This window comes from Cinclus cinclus, chromosome 6, assembly GCF_963662255.1.
Source record: "Cinclus cinclus chromosome 6, bCinCin1.1, whole genome shotgun sequence".
NCBI lineage: Eukaryota > Metazoa > Chordata > Aves > Passeriformes > Cinclidae > Cinclus > Cinclus cinclus.
The window spans coordinates 6,559,262-6,573,234 of record NC_085051.1 but is presented as its reverse complement, the minus strand read 5'-3'; the positions used below and the strand labels follow the sequence as shown (position 1 = coordinate 6,573,234).

Genomic DNA, 13,973 nt, shown 5'->3' with positions numbered 1-13,973 from the left:
TTTTCAACTTCACACTTGCGTAGTTGAAAACAGAATCACAGGGTGGACAGGATTGAAAGGGACCTCAGTGGGTTATCTGTTCCAATGCCCTGCTCAAGCAGGGCGTCCCAGAGCACATGGCACAGGATTGCAACCAGGCAGTGCTTGAATACCTCCACTGAGATAATCACACAGACTCCAAACCCTCTCTGGGCAGCCTGTTCCAATACACAGTCACCTGCACAGTGAAGTTCTTCGTCATGCTCAGGTGGAACTCCCCACGGATCAGTTTCTGCCCACTGTCTCTCTCCCATTGCCTGGCACCACTGAGCAGATGGAGCCTGGTCCATCCTCTGACACCGACCTACAGATGCTGACACTGGCAGGGTCCCCTCTCAGTCATCTCTTCTCAAGGCTGAACAGGCCCAGCTCCCTCAGCCTTTCCTCCTAAGGGAGATGCTCCATCCCTTCATCACCTTTGTTATTGTCCCCTGGATCTGCTCCAGGAGCTCCTCATCTCTCCTGTGCTGAGGAGCCCAGAGCAGGACACAGCACTCCAGATGTGCCTGTCCAGGGCTGAGCAGAGGGGCAGGAGCACCAACCTCGACCTGCTGGCAATGCTGTCCCTAAAGCATCCCAGGATGCCAGTGGCCTCCTTGGCCACAGGGCACTGCTGGCTCTTGGACAGTCCATTGTCCATCAGGATGCTCAGGTCCTTCTCCACGGAGCTGCTTTCCAGCAGGTCATATCAGTATCTTTGAAATAAACACTAATGCTTTCAAAGTAAGTAAAATTGTTGTATCTGATGTATGTATCTCCACACTACACATATATATCTATCTTTCTTGACTTGAGTAGTATGCTTTGGTGTTAAACAAACTGTCATGTAGAATTATACTTAGTGTATGCTGATTTTCAGTAAGGCACGTGAAGACTAGATGCTGCCTGAGAGAATATACTACAGTGTATTTTGTTTCTTATTATTTCACTGAATCATGACATAATATTGCTTTATTTCTTATACCTGGTGAGTGACATTTTTATATGAACAAGAGTATCAAAAAATGTGCCATTGCATTGCAAAGAACATTCTCATTTACCATAGTTTATCCTTGATAGATAAAATAAACATGGCCTGAAGCAGTTTCCTTTCTAGTCCAGATCCTGGTTGCTTATGGTGATGAAGTATTTGATATGCCTTTGCATCAACACTTCAATCTAATAATTTTAATTTTGTCTTCAGATATTTCCTCTATAGCTGTCTGTTTATGCTTGAACCCAAGTATTTCAGTAAATTCTCACAGCAGTCACTCCTATGATTTGTGGCTTATTTCATTTCCTTGTTCTTTTAAGAGGATACTTGCAGATCCAAGTAATATGTAATTGGAAACTATTTTTTGATTTAGTAAAACCACTCACAGATCCAGCAAGTAAGCTGCATCAGAGGGCAGGACTGAGGGGGTTAAAATTGTTTGTGTTTTATAAATTCAGGTGCTCATCATCTGCCAGAACTGCTGTTACCAGATTGCAGAAAGTCTCAATATGAGGATATTGAGAACAGAAACATGCAGGTACAGATATTCAGAAATACCTCACTCTCCTTTGTCAAACCCAGCCACAGCAGGCAACTGGAAAAAGCCAACCATCAAACAGATCTTACCTTATTTCATATCATAACTTACATAGGGAAGAATTTCCACGAATCAGGTCATATAACTGTCCCTTTGTCTTCTTTCAGATCACTTCTTGGGCCTTATTGTTTGTAGGATGTCTGCAGGATCTGTGCAGTGGTATGATTGCTGTGTGGCTCAGGTGTATCCTCACAGTCATTCTTCTCAGCTGTGAAACATATGCCCATGGTTTTCCCTGAATTAATTAGGGAATATTGCAGTTACATTTCCCCATAAAATTTTTCAATGCAGAGCAAAATTTAATTTTTTTGACAGGGCACGATTAAATGGGATGTTTAACCTTGATTTGGGAAGGGTGCTAAACTCTGACAAGTGAAAGGCTGAATTTAATTTTGTGGAAAATTTTTGATATTGCACTTTTAAAAATTATTTATTTATTTTAGTAATTTGTTATCTATAAGCAGTCATGTAATTTTTATGCACTTTAGAATGCATAGCTGGGAAACTTTGTGTGCATAATCATAAAATGTATGTGAGAATATATATGGCATACATGTGATCAAATCTCTTCAAAGCAGTCAAAACTAAATTTGTTATTATTCAGGGAAGCAGGATGTTAGGAGCAAGTGGAAGTGTGTGCCACAACAACAAAGATAAATGCCATAGCTTCACTAGTTCACCACATAGCATTTATGGGTATGAAGCAGTTTAGTCATAATATCAGGGAACCGATACATCTGTTAAGAGAAATGCATTTTATGCACCATAAAATTAAATGTTGCATTGCCAAGAAATATAGGAAGTATTCCTATGGTCTGTTTTTGCAATCTAAACATTGTAACGAGGTACCCTAAGAAGGTGGAACTGGAAATCTGTTTTGAAATCATATTCCATTAGGAAGGCACACTGTACTTTAGGGAAGGATTACAGCTGTTTTTTATGGTGCTTTATGTTTTCTACACTGGGATTGAACTGTGTACCATTAGCAGACTAATGCATAGGAAAGGTATTTCAAATTTATGTTGAAATATATCATCCTAAATTAATCCAAAGTACTGAAAAAATCTAGGCAGCATCTGTTCTGTTGTGCTCCTGAAGCACTGTTACCAGTTTGGGAGACAAACCCTAGCTGGAGTGTTTTCCATGTGTTGGGAAAGAAAATTTTGCCAGACACTCCAAGCTTTGAGTACTGTGCTTCTGGAAAGTTCCAGCACCTCTGATAGAATCATAAAATTATTAAGGCTGGAAAAGACCTACAAAGTCCTTGAGTCTAAGTGTTTACTCAGCACTGACCATCCCATCACTAAACCATGTATATCCCCAGGTGCCACATCCACATGGACTTCAAATACCTGTGAGGATAGTGACTGCACCACTGCCCTGGGCAGCCTGTTGCAGTGCTTGACAACCCTTTTTGTGAAGAGATTTTTCCCAGTATATCCAATCTAAAGGCACGTTCAAGCTATTAGTAGGGATTTCTCATAACTTCAGTTTTTTGAAGTACAAGACATTGTGCTGGAGCCTATACAGCAAAATACAGATTGCTCTGATGCACGATCATTGAAGTCAGATTGGTGAGCAAGGTGTCACTACTCTGCAGAAAGCAGCCAAGGATCTATGTATCATTTTCCTTTCGGTTTGCCATTCCCTGGCATGTTACATGCTACTCAGTTCTCTACAGAAAATACAAATAGAAACAGGGATTAGGTGGCAAAATCAAATCAACGTTATGCATGTTTTCTAGATATCAGCTGAACTATTTGCATGATTGCATGTGCTAAGGCACAAGTCAGCAGTATGACCTTACAAGCCGTGTGATAGTGATGTACTCCTCGGAGTCTTGTAGCTCCTAGAATTTAGAGGGTGATTTCCTAGGCACTGTGTAAATTGGTATAGATTACTAATTGACACTAGCAGAGAGGGTGGCCCCTTGGGTTCTGAAATGCTCTTGGCTCATTCAAAGATTACACACACAGAGATTATATTTGCTTTTCTGCTCTTACTTGTTAAATTCATTCTTTATTAAATTATATTACTGTAGTTAACTCTGCTCCGTAGAACTGCCTGGCAGGTTCAGGCTCTTAATGCATCTTCCTCACTGGGGGGTTGTAAGGCTTAATTGTTCATAATGTACAAAGGCTTGAGATTAAAGAATTTATTTAAAAGCAACATATTATGATGATTATAAAGCTAATGGTGATGGGTATAACACCTGCTGTCACACCAGCTTGAGAAAAAACAATCTCTGCTTTTAGACTGAAATTTCACTTGAACAGTGAGAACAATATCACTTTTCAGGACTTCTTTTTTTCCCAGTTGAAAAATCTGGTGTCTCTTTGAGAAGGCAAAATATTGAAGTTTAGTCTCTTTTCTAATGAATACAACTAATTTGGTAAGATTATCTCAGGTAAATCCTGATACTGAGATGAACATGTCCTTTGCCACTAGGAAAATTAAAATAATTGCTAAAAATATACTTGTTTATTTTTTGAGAAGAATCTGCTATTGTGGTGATATTTTAGCAACTGTTAAGACTTAAAATTTAAAATTCAGATAAGAACTGAGATTGTCTCCAGTTAATAGTTATTTGCATTCTCTTTTTGATCCATCAACTCCATACGTCAGAAGAGGTGTAGGAGTGCAAAAGTTATCCAGACCTACATGAGAGAACTCATTATTTAGTGTGGTATGTTTCAGCACTGTGTTTGAATCTCTCTTCCTCCAGCTCTCCAACACCTCCTAATTGTTTTCTTTGTTATTCTTTCTTTCCCTTATATAAACTTGATCTGAACTGAGACGGAATGCCCTGGGGCATTGCTTATGGGATCCAGGGCTTTTCATCTCTTGATTGCCTTCTTGGCAGCATCTTTAGTGAATTCAGACCTCTATCTGTTAGAGACCCGCAAGGCAAGGTAGATTCTGTAAATTGAGATTAACTGTTAATACTGTTCCTTAATGGGGAAATGTCTGTATCTAACATGGCATCTCTCCTGATAAGGAGTGAGGGCTGGAGGGTGTTGTGGGGGAGCTCTGAAAGTTTCACCTACTGAAGTCCTTCCTGTTGTGTGTAAGCAGAGGACTCTGATCTCTAGAGCTGACAGTTCCTGTCCTTCTGCTGTTGGTCAATAGAATGTGATCCAGTTTTGAAAAAGGAAGTTTTTTTGAGTGGAGTGTCTTGGAAGGATGAGTGAGATTTGAAAGGTGGTGAAAAAGCCTAGTAGAAAAAGTTTTCAGAGACATCATTGTAGCTGTTACTTGCAGCATAAGTATAACACAGAGACAGTGAGAGAGAACACCTGAATTGTAGTGTGCTTGTTTAGAAAGAAACGGCTCAAGGTCTCTTAATGTCTTTGCAAATTATTTGTGAATTACTTGTGCTTACATATGCCTGATCCAGACCTGAAAGTCCCATTGCCTTTTTATTTCCCATTTTCATCTAATTTTTCTCAGTATTGTCACCTTCAGTTATATGCTATCAATAATTCCTTGGTTTGCTATTGCATATTTTGTGCAGCTATCAAAACAAGGGATTTTTTTTCTCAGATTCAATTATGTTTGCAATAAGGTATGAGCAACCTTAAAACAATATTGCTGAATTGGAGACTTCAGAGGCTATGATTGCACACAGTCAACATCCTCACTTCCAGACATGGCTGAAAATGCTTTCCTAAAATTTCTCTACAATTTCAAAATATAGTGTTTCTCATATAGAGAATTACCTCAATAAAATGTTTTATTAACATTGTAGGCATTTTTGTTACAGCTTATTGAACATTCTGGTGTTTTTCATTACACACAGTTATTTGAGGGTGCTTGGATAGATTTTTATTTAGCAATATAGAGTAAATCTCTCACACTGAGAATGTTTCTCATTGGTAACCAGGCCTGTGTTTTATTGGCGAGGATGCCAGTGCTACAGGGCAAGGCAGGAAGAGTGAATTAAAAGTTCATACCTGTTACATTAGGGGTAGCCCAGCTGTTCTTGTGCTGAACGTATTTACAGAGTGCGCTTGTGCGGATTGGAACACTGAGAGGACAGAGCTGTAATATGTATGTTGCTGGAAAATTATTTTTGTGTTTTCTGAATATTCCACGTACTGTGCTATGGCCAAGCAGACCTTAGATTGCATGTGCTGTTACTGAATTCTGTTTTTTTTCAGTGAGTTCAATGAGATTTGAAGTAAGGTCTTTACTAAGTTGTGGTAATAGAGCAGGCAAGAGAAAATGCTTCTGTTGTGCTTCTGGAACATGGTTCTTTATCCTTAACTTAGGATTGATTAAGCATTACTGATTTGTAAAGAAACAGTGTTATGTTTGTGTACCCATTTGTTAAAACAAATAGGGAGCATAATAAGCACATTTACGTGATGCAAAGTAAAACTGCAGTATTACCATGTGTCATGTCATTTCTTGAAGCAAATTCCTGTTTGTTTTTGCAGTTTAAAGTGTTGGCTTGAATTTTGAAAGATGATGTTGAGTTGGTTTGTGGAAGAAGCATTCTGCCCTATTTTGTCATGCTTATTATTTGGTTACTAGAGAGACAGCTGCAGTTGGCTTAAAATGGTGCACTAAAAATATTGAAGAGTCTAGCCTTGAGGAAGCAGAGCAGTAAAATGGCAACAAGAATATTCATTTAGCACCCCAGAGTTATCTGGGTATGTGAGAGATGCTTTCAAAAGCATAATTTATCACAGGACAATTTATATTATATTGCTTTTGTCCCTTACTGCTTCAATTGATCTTTTTCAAATATATTTTTCAAAATTGTCACACACCTGTCTTCAGAGCCATAAAATAAGGTTGGCATTAATAATGGTTTTGTCTATGTCATTTTACCAGGAGAGAAGAAGGGACAGATTCAGTCTATTCAGTATGCTTTCTGAATTAATTTGATTAAATATAGCTTGTTTGTTCATTAGAAAATGTTTTAGGTGAAAATGTATTAATCAGGGTGGGTAACTTACACATTCAAAAGTAAGCTCCATTAATAGGGTAGTACAGAGGAAATTATTAATATTTATCACTGTGATTCATTGTACTAATTTTCAGGAGTTTAGGTTTCATTTTTCAAAATAATTCAGTATTTCTAGCCAAAGAGCACTTGAGCCCACACTGAAAGCATCCAGATGAATGGCCTGCTGCTTGCCTACAAATGACCACAGCTTGATTACATATCAGTCAAGCAAAACACCAAGGAAGGAGGGAATTTAGCGCCATACAACAGTAAAGAAAGGGCTCAGGGTTCAGAGCCTTCTGAGAGATATGCTCAGCCTTCCAAATTCAGCTAAATCTTAATTTTGCAAGTGCTGTGTGACAGAGCACTGGGAACTTGAAAAGATTCACTGCTTCATCAGCTGAAATAGCCTACTGACAAACTCTAAAATATTAGTTCGCCACTTTGATAAATATTACGTAGCATGCAAATGTATACATAGACACACCAACTAACACACAGTATGGATGTCTATTATATTTGACATGATTTCTTCATGATGTATTTGTTACTCTTCATAATCCTTCTAGGGACTTTTCTATTTTGTCCTTTTTTCTGTCTTTCACTGTGTGTTGCCTGCCAAATTTGAAGGAATTCCTTCATGCTTTCCTGAGTACTTTAAAAACCCTCATCTCCTAACTTAAATTCTGAGTTCATTGATCTTTATTCAAATTTAGCTCTCATACACTTACACATTTTGTAATGCCAGGATTCAGATTTTTGACTACACAAGGCAGCAATTATTCTAATTACATTTGCAAAGTTAAGTTTCTAGAAAAATAATTGTATGTGAAATTTCTAGAAAAATAATTCAGGAATAATACCTTTACAATCAGCTGACAGAAAACCTGAAATTTATAGGTTCTTCCCAAACTGAATAACCCTCCTACATACCACACATAAAATCCGAAGCATAAATTGGGTTGCAAGCCCCTCAGAAAAGTGAGAGCTGCCCAGCTGAGGGTTTGTCTTCCACTCTCAGATGTGTTTGCATCCTGGCTGCCAGACTAACCCACACTCCCCTTCTTGCTTCAGCAGGTTGGAAGAAAATTTTCCAGGACTGTCCTTTTGCCCAAAATTCATTCCTGCAGACTTGTCCTTCTCTGACTCCAGCCAGCTGTAAAAGGACTCCAGTGGCATTTGACAGACTGTGTGTGAAATGAGTTGCACCCTGTGTCCAATGGATGTAGTTCACTGAACCAAAAAGAGTTTTGTACTTTTATAGATGATAGTGTCACACTTGAGTACAGAGAAAAAGAGCACAGCCTCTACTGCTCCCTTATTTTGGTTGTGTGCTTTCTCTTCACTTTCTTAGCTGACCTCTAAACCCACCCGAGCAACTGGTATCACCTGATTATTCTGGTATTTGGCTTACATAGTTGGATGGTTACCAGCTGCACCCCCGTGTGTACTTGTATGAGTAAATCCAAGCAGCTAATTGAAATTGTGGTCCTCTCATCAATGGACTATCAAATTCCTTGTAAAGGTACGCTAGCCCATCTCTCTTCAAGTGCTGCATATTTTTGTTTACCCAGGAAATCTGTCTGACCCCTTCCTTGCCTTTCCTGAATGTCCATTTTTTTTAATTCACAGGCATTTAGTATATAAAAATATTATTTTCTTTTACTAAAACAATTTTATATATTCACGTATAAATGTTTTGTAACATCTACTGGGTTACACTTGAAAGTGAGAGGTATTTGCTTGACTTGAGGGTTCCATGCTGCAGTAATTGCTTTCCTGTGGTAGCCCAGTGAGGTGTACTGTGCTGCCATACAAAAACCAGGATAATTCAGCTTGTGCATGTCCAGGAGCATGGTGCTTCCCTGCTGCTCTTTGTGGAGTTCTGCAGTAAGACTCACCCGCCCCTCTAACATCATCACAAAAATGACCTATCAGCAGGCTTTTATTTTGGCTGTTTCTGTTCTCTATAGATGCATCATCAAAGAGGATATGCAACAGAAGTAAAATTCTTCCTCTGCAGAGAAATTATGTCTATTTAGGAAAGGCCTTTATGTAATAAAGGCTTCTATTTTGGAGGAAGAAATCTGTTGGCATTATAGAGATCTGTTGACTTTGGCAGAAGACTCCTGAAATCAATAGATTGTTTCTTTTGCATACAGAGTACTGAATGAGTCTCTAAACAACAGAAGTTTACTTGTGTAGGCTTTACCCTAATGGCATCTTCACTTAATTTTCCTGATAAAATCTTTATGGTAAATTCAGTGGCCCCTCTCCTTTCTGTCAAGGTTGCCAGCCTGCAAAGAATTTCAGAGCCAGGGTCTACTTATGGAAGTATATTAGCAATACTTGATCCAGCCATGACTTGCCTTTCTTGTGTTAATTTTCAGTAGGAGGGAGAGAGTCTGCAGTCAGCATTTATAACTGCTGGTTCTGTGGTACTGGTAATTCCACCACCCCCAAAAGAACTTCTGATTCTGAGGGGTCCAAACCACAGTGGAACCAGACATGTCCAAACCACATATCCCAGAGCCCATATGACATAAAACAAAGCATAAGCCCCAAAGCAAGTAGATTCAGGAGGGCATGGGCACTCCAGTTGTTTTCCTGCTCAGTTGCTGAGCTGCTGCCTGTTGGGTCCTCTTGTTCATAAGGCAGAGGTACAGAAGGGATGTAAGGATTTTATTTAATTTCTTCTGCTGTTGCTGTAAAGGAAAAATCTCATTATTGGAAATGAATTAATTTTGAGAAAATGTGTTAAAAGGCTGCAGCCAGAGGCAGGACTATTAGAGAAAATAGTTCAAATAAATGGAGTTTGGTAAAATTGCTAGCAACTGAAACTGTATATTGAAATGTAATTGAAACCTATTATTAGAGGTATTGAGCATTTTTATTATTCAGAGTAGTGCTATCAGTACTGCATACAGTACTGTGAGCTTTTTTTTTAGCAATGGAGGACAGTAGCCTTTAGTCTGATTTTTTAACTGTGTTCTGAGATTCGTGGGTTTAATGTTCAATTTCCTGTAAGCCTCTACAATGCAGGAATGAGATGGTTTTTACAGGAATCATCTGGGAAACAGCAGGATAATGCTTACGTTCTTCCTTGGGGTTTTCTCCTCTTGCATAAAAATGTAAGAATGAACCACATCCCGTAAATCCGCCAAATCCTGAGTGACAAAGAGAAGCACAGTCAGTCCGTGTTGGGGAGAATCTTTCAGCATCTACAAAAGTTGAAAAGGAGAGTTGCATTCTTTCCTCCTGCAGTCATTGTTCAGCTTCTTCCTCAGCTTCATCCTCCAACATCTGTACAACAGGCTGGTGCCAGGGCAGTACAAAGTCCTTTCTCACAGCAGCCTGTAGTGCCAAAGTTCCTTAGGGTGTCTCTGAACAAATTTTTTTTTTTTTTTCCCCTGTAAGTTGCTAAGATGGGAGATAATAAAGGACAGTGACATTTATTGACAGGTAAGTGCTGGCACGATTGAATATGCATATAGGAGATATAGTTGTAGGAAGGAATGGAAAGATAGAGTTTTGGCCCATGACAGGCATCCCAGCCTTTCTCCCAGATGTGAACGGCACACTTGGCTGTGCCTGTGGATGTCAGTCCAGCTGCTGCACTGACATAACAGGGAAATTCTAAAGGGAACCTCTTTTACATGACCAGCTCTGTCACATACTCTTTCCCTGCTAGAAATCTTTTTAAGAGAACAGAAGAAAATGCCACCATACTCTGCTGACCTCCTAACAGTATTTATTGTAAGAAGCAGGTGTTTCACAGAACTAAGTTGGCAGTATCCATTATGGTGGCAAAGAAAGTGCATGAGAGCTCTAACTGAAGCCTTCTTACCTACCTATCCCTATCAGCACTAGTAACCTTCAGTGGACATGCATGATTGTTATAGACAAGAATCAACTTTTTTTCCCCTTTATGAATTCTTTCAAGAGCCCCATGTGGTTCTTTCCCAGTGTAATATGGGATATGTTAAGGATGAAGTAATCAGTTTTTTGCCAGTTTTGTTTTTAATTTTTCCTTTATATCTTGCTCTGTCACAAATTCTGCTTCTTTTGCTGTTGTGCAGAAACCTATTGCTACGTCACAAAAGTCTCTGTTTACTCATAATTTCAAATCAGAAAACATGTAGATGTAGGATTTAACTTACCCTTCTCTGAGAATGCTGAGACTAGAGGTGAGTAAAAATTCTTTCAAGAGCCCTGGAAGGAATTTTTTTTTTCTTTATCATGGGTTTGGTATACTTCGAGTTGTATTTCTTACCAGTACTTTCAGCTTTCTGCACAGTTATACTTTTCTTGCAAGAATTTATATGCAAAAAAACCCACAAAACTGCTCTTAAACTGTATTTCTCTTCTTGGTCAGAAATTGGCTGGTTTCAAAATAGATACATTGTGGAAGATTCCCATCCCCAGAGTGTGCATTGGTGGGGAGGAAGTGTGACTGTGCTTTCTCCACACCACTGCCTTGCTCAAGGCGTGCTTATAGTATTCTGCTATGGTCTTGTCTAAAACACTTTAGCATTCTTCTCCTCCATAAAACAGTATGGCATGCTATGAATTATATATTTACAGTAAGGCAGACGTGTCTGTCAGTTCAGTCACGAGGTACAGTGATGTGGTTTTTTGCCTCTTAAGTGGTTAACAATTGCAAAAGTTTCTTTTTAATGCCTACAACTCTATTAATTTTATTTGTCTTTCTAGTGTAGTGGAAAAAAAAATCTTAAACATTTCTCCTGTTATCTATCACTTTAAGCCTTTTCATAGCATTTGTAACATCTCTTTGCCCAACACTCCATCTGTGATTTTAGCTTGCAGGAAACACTTTGCAAATCTGTTATTAGCTTAGATGCAGAGAGCTGCTGTTTAAATATTAATTGTAACTTCTCTCATAAGTGCAGCCAAACCCACTCAGTCACTTGTGAAGTTTAGTAAATGTTGAGGGGGAGGGCAGGGCATGTCAGGGGTAGGAGTAGAGAAGTGTCCTGACTCCTCTCTCCTCTCCTCTCCTCTCCTCTCCTCTCCTCTCCTCTCCTCTCCTCTCCTCTCCTCTCCTCTCCTCTCCTCTCCTCTCCTCTCCTCTCCTCTCCTCTCCTCTCCTCTCCTCTCCTCTCCTCTCCTCTCCTCTCCTCTCCTCTCCTCTCCTCTCCTCTCCTCTCCTCTCCTCTCCTCTCCTCTCCTCTCCTCTCCTCTCCTCTCCTCTCCTCTCCTCTCCTCTCCTCTCCTCTCCTCTCTTCTCCTCGTAAACAAATTGAGTTTGTTTACTCAACAAAAAAAAGTAAATAAATTGAGCAACTTTAAACAGTGAGCAGACTTCTTGGACACTCAGTGGACTTTCTGCCAAACTGGCTGTGAGCAAGAGGAACATCACACAGCTTGCAGAAAAAGATGAGATCCATCATCTGTTTGAAATCCTAGTTATTTGGCACATACACTTCTGAAGTACTTCAGTATTGCTCCATCAAAAATCACATCTCAGCAGAGACATTTATATTGGGGTTGAGCCCTTCTTATATTTTCAGTCATGATCCTCACCCTATTTAATTTCTTAATTCCACAAAACATACCTTTCCCTTTACAATAAAAAATTGTAAAAACTGAAAAAATTTGAAAAAATATTATGTTTACAGACATTTCAATGAAGTTTGATAGAAGTGAGGAACACAGTATTTGACACCATCCAACCTGCCTGTTTTCTGTGGATTAGCAGAGCATTATAATTGTCATATGCATATTTGGTATAATGGAAAGATGATTGGCCCCATTAAAACCCTATTATGTATTTTTTTTACTCTCTTCTTCTTCCAGATGGTTACTAATCTTTTATTGGTGAGGTGGCTTGCCTACGGTGTAATGTGAGACTTTTTTTCTTGTCATTTTAGAGAGTTACTTCTAACTCTCTAACTTCTCTCTTCTAACTTCTCTTTGTGTTTGCAGGTGGACTGAATTTTAATATGCTAAAATCTGTTAACTGCTTAGAATTTAGATATTTTTCTTACTGTCCTACAAATACATAGTTTTAAAAATTAAGTATTACCTCCATATCCCTTTTATCTTGCAGCATTCTGTGAAGAAGGGTGCAGATATGGTGGAACTTGTGTAGCTCCTAACAAGTGTCTCTGCCCTTCTGGATTCACTGGAAGTCATTGTGAGAAAGGTAAAGCTTTACTGAAAACACCTTCTTTGCTAATGAGAAGTATGATATGTGGAAGAAGTAATTCCTTTCCATTCTTTCATTCTGCTTGATGTTTTCTCTCCAGTGACGATATGACTGTTCCATTTCTGCCTTTTCTGCACTGAAAGTTTGTGTTGTCTGAAACTTTCCATGTTGAATTTTATCAGGGATGTATCTGCTTTTGCTTTCAGCATGCACTTTTAGTTAATTAGAACGAACATCAAATGAAAAATATTTGCTCCGCCAGTTTTCTGTGGTGCAAGCTCAAGGTTTCCTTCTGCTTTTACTAAATTTGTTGTGCAAATAAAACCAGAATTTAGATGATTGCTTTTCACTTCAAGTTATTGAATTATTAATATTTGATTTGTTTCTAAGTCACAGTTTTTATAAAATCACAACCTATTCAAAGATATCTCACTAGTCATGATTAGATTCTGCCTGTTCCCAGATTTTTCTTTTTCAAAATCTGCTTTTGACAGCCACCTAGTTCTGTCTTTCAGATCATTCACAAAGAGCTGGTTCCTTGTCTACCTTAAATGAGGAGAAAGGGATCTCATCAGACTCCATATAGGACTCTTATTATTTTCTTTATTTAGCAGATTTGGGATGTTATTTTGGTTTGTATGTATTGAGGTTATATATTACTTAACTAACTCAATGATAAGAATTATTTTGCACTGCACATTTGTTAATAACTGTTTATACATGTATTTATTTTTGGTTATGAAGTAGGTTGTTAATGCAGGTTGTATGGTGTAATATGGATGAGGGTACAATTGGTGAAATTTTTTAGGAAGAAAAAAGTGAAAACAGAGAAATAACTGTTACAATTAAATTAGTGGAACCACTTGTAACCCAGAGATTGTATGGTAATGTGTGTGTTTATTAAAGTCGCTTAGGCTCAGTTTTCAACAAATCTGCTATAAGTAGCTTCTGAAAACTCTTAAAATACTTCTATATGGGTGTAGGTGTATGCTAAAAGCCCATAGTTTCTAGTTGTCAGCATTGTTTATGATTATTTAAGAATGAACTAGAACATTAATATTTTCATCTCATCTAGAATAAATCTGAGTACTTATTTTTTTTGCCTGTAGCCCAGTTTTAAATAGAAAAAACCTCCAAAGTCTCTTGCCATTCAGCAATAAGTACTGGCAATATCATGAGGAACTAATGTAAGGCATTCCTACCTCAGAGTCCCACCTGCTGTGGCTCCCCAGCTGCTGAT

General features: G+C 38.6%; 1 protein-coding gene across 1 annotated transcript in view; it reads left to right on the top strand.

Annotated features, from left to right (window-relative positions):
- NELL1 (neural EGFL like 1) overlaps positions 1 to 13,973 on the top strand; it is a 274,747-nt gene that overhangs the window by 198,185 nt on the left and 62,589 nt on the right. The window contains exon 15 of the mRNA XM_062494129.1: positions 12,635 to 12,730. Within this exon, the coding sequence (XP_062350113.1) occupies positions 12,635 to 12,730 (96 nt within the window). The remainder of the gene's footprint in view (positions 1 to 12,634; positions 12,731 to 13,973) is intronic.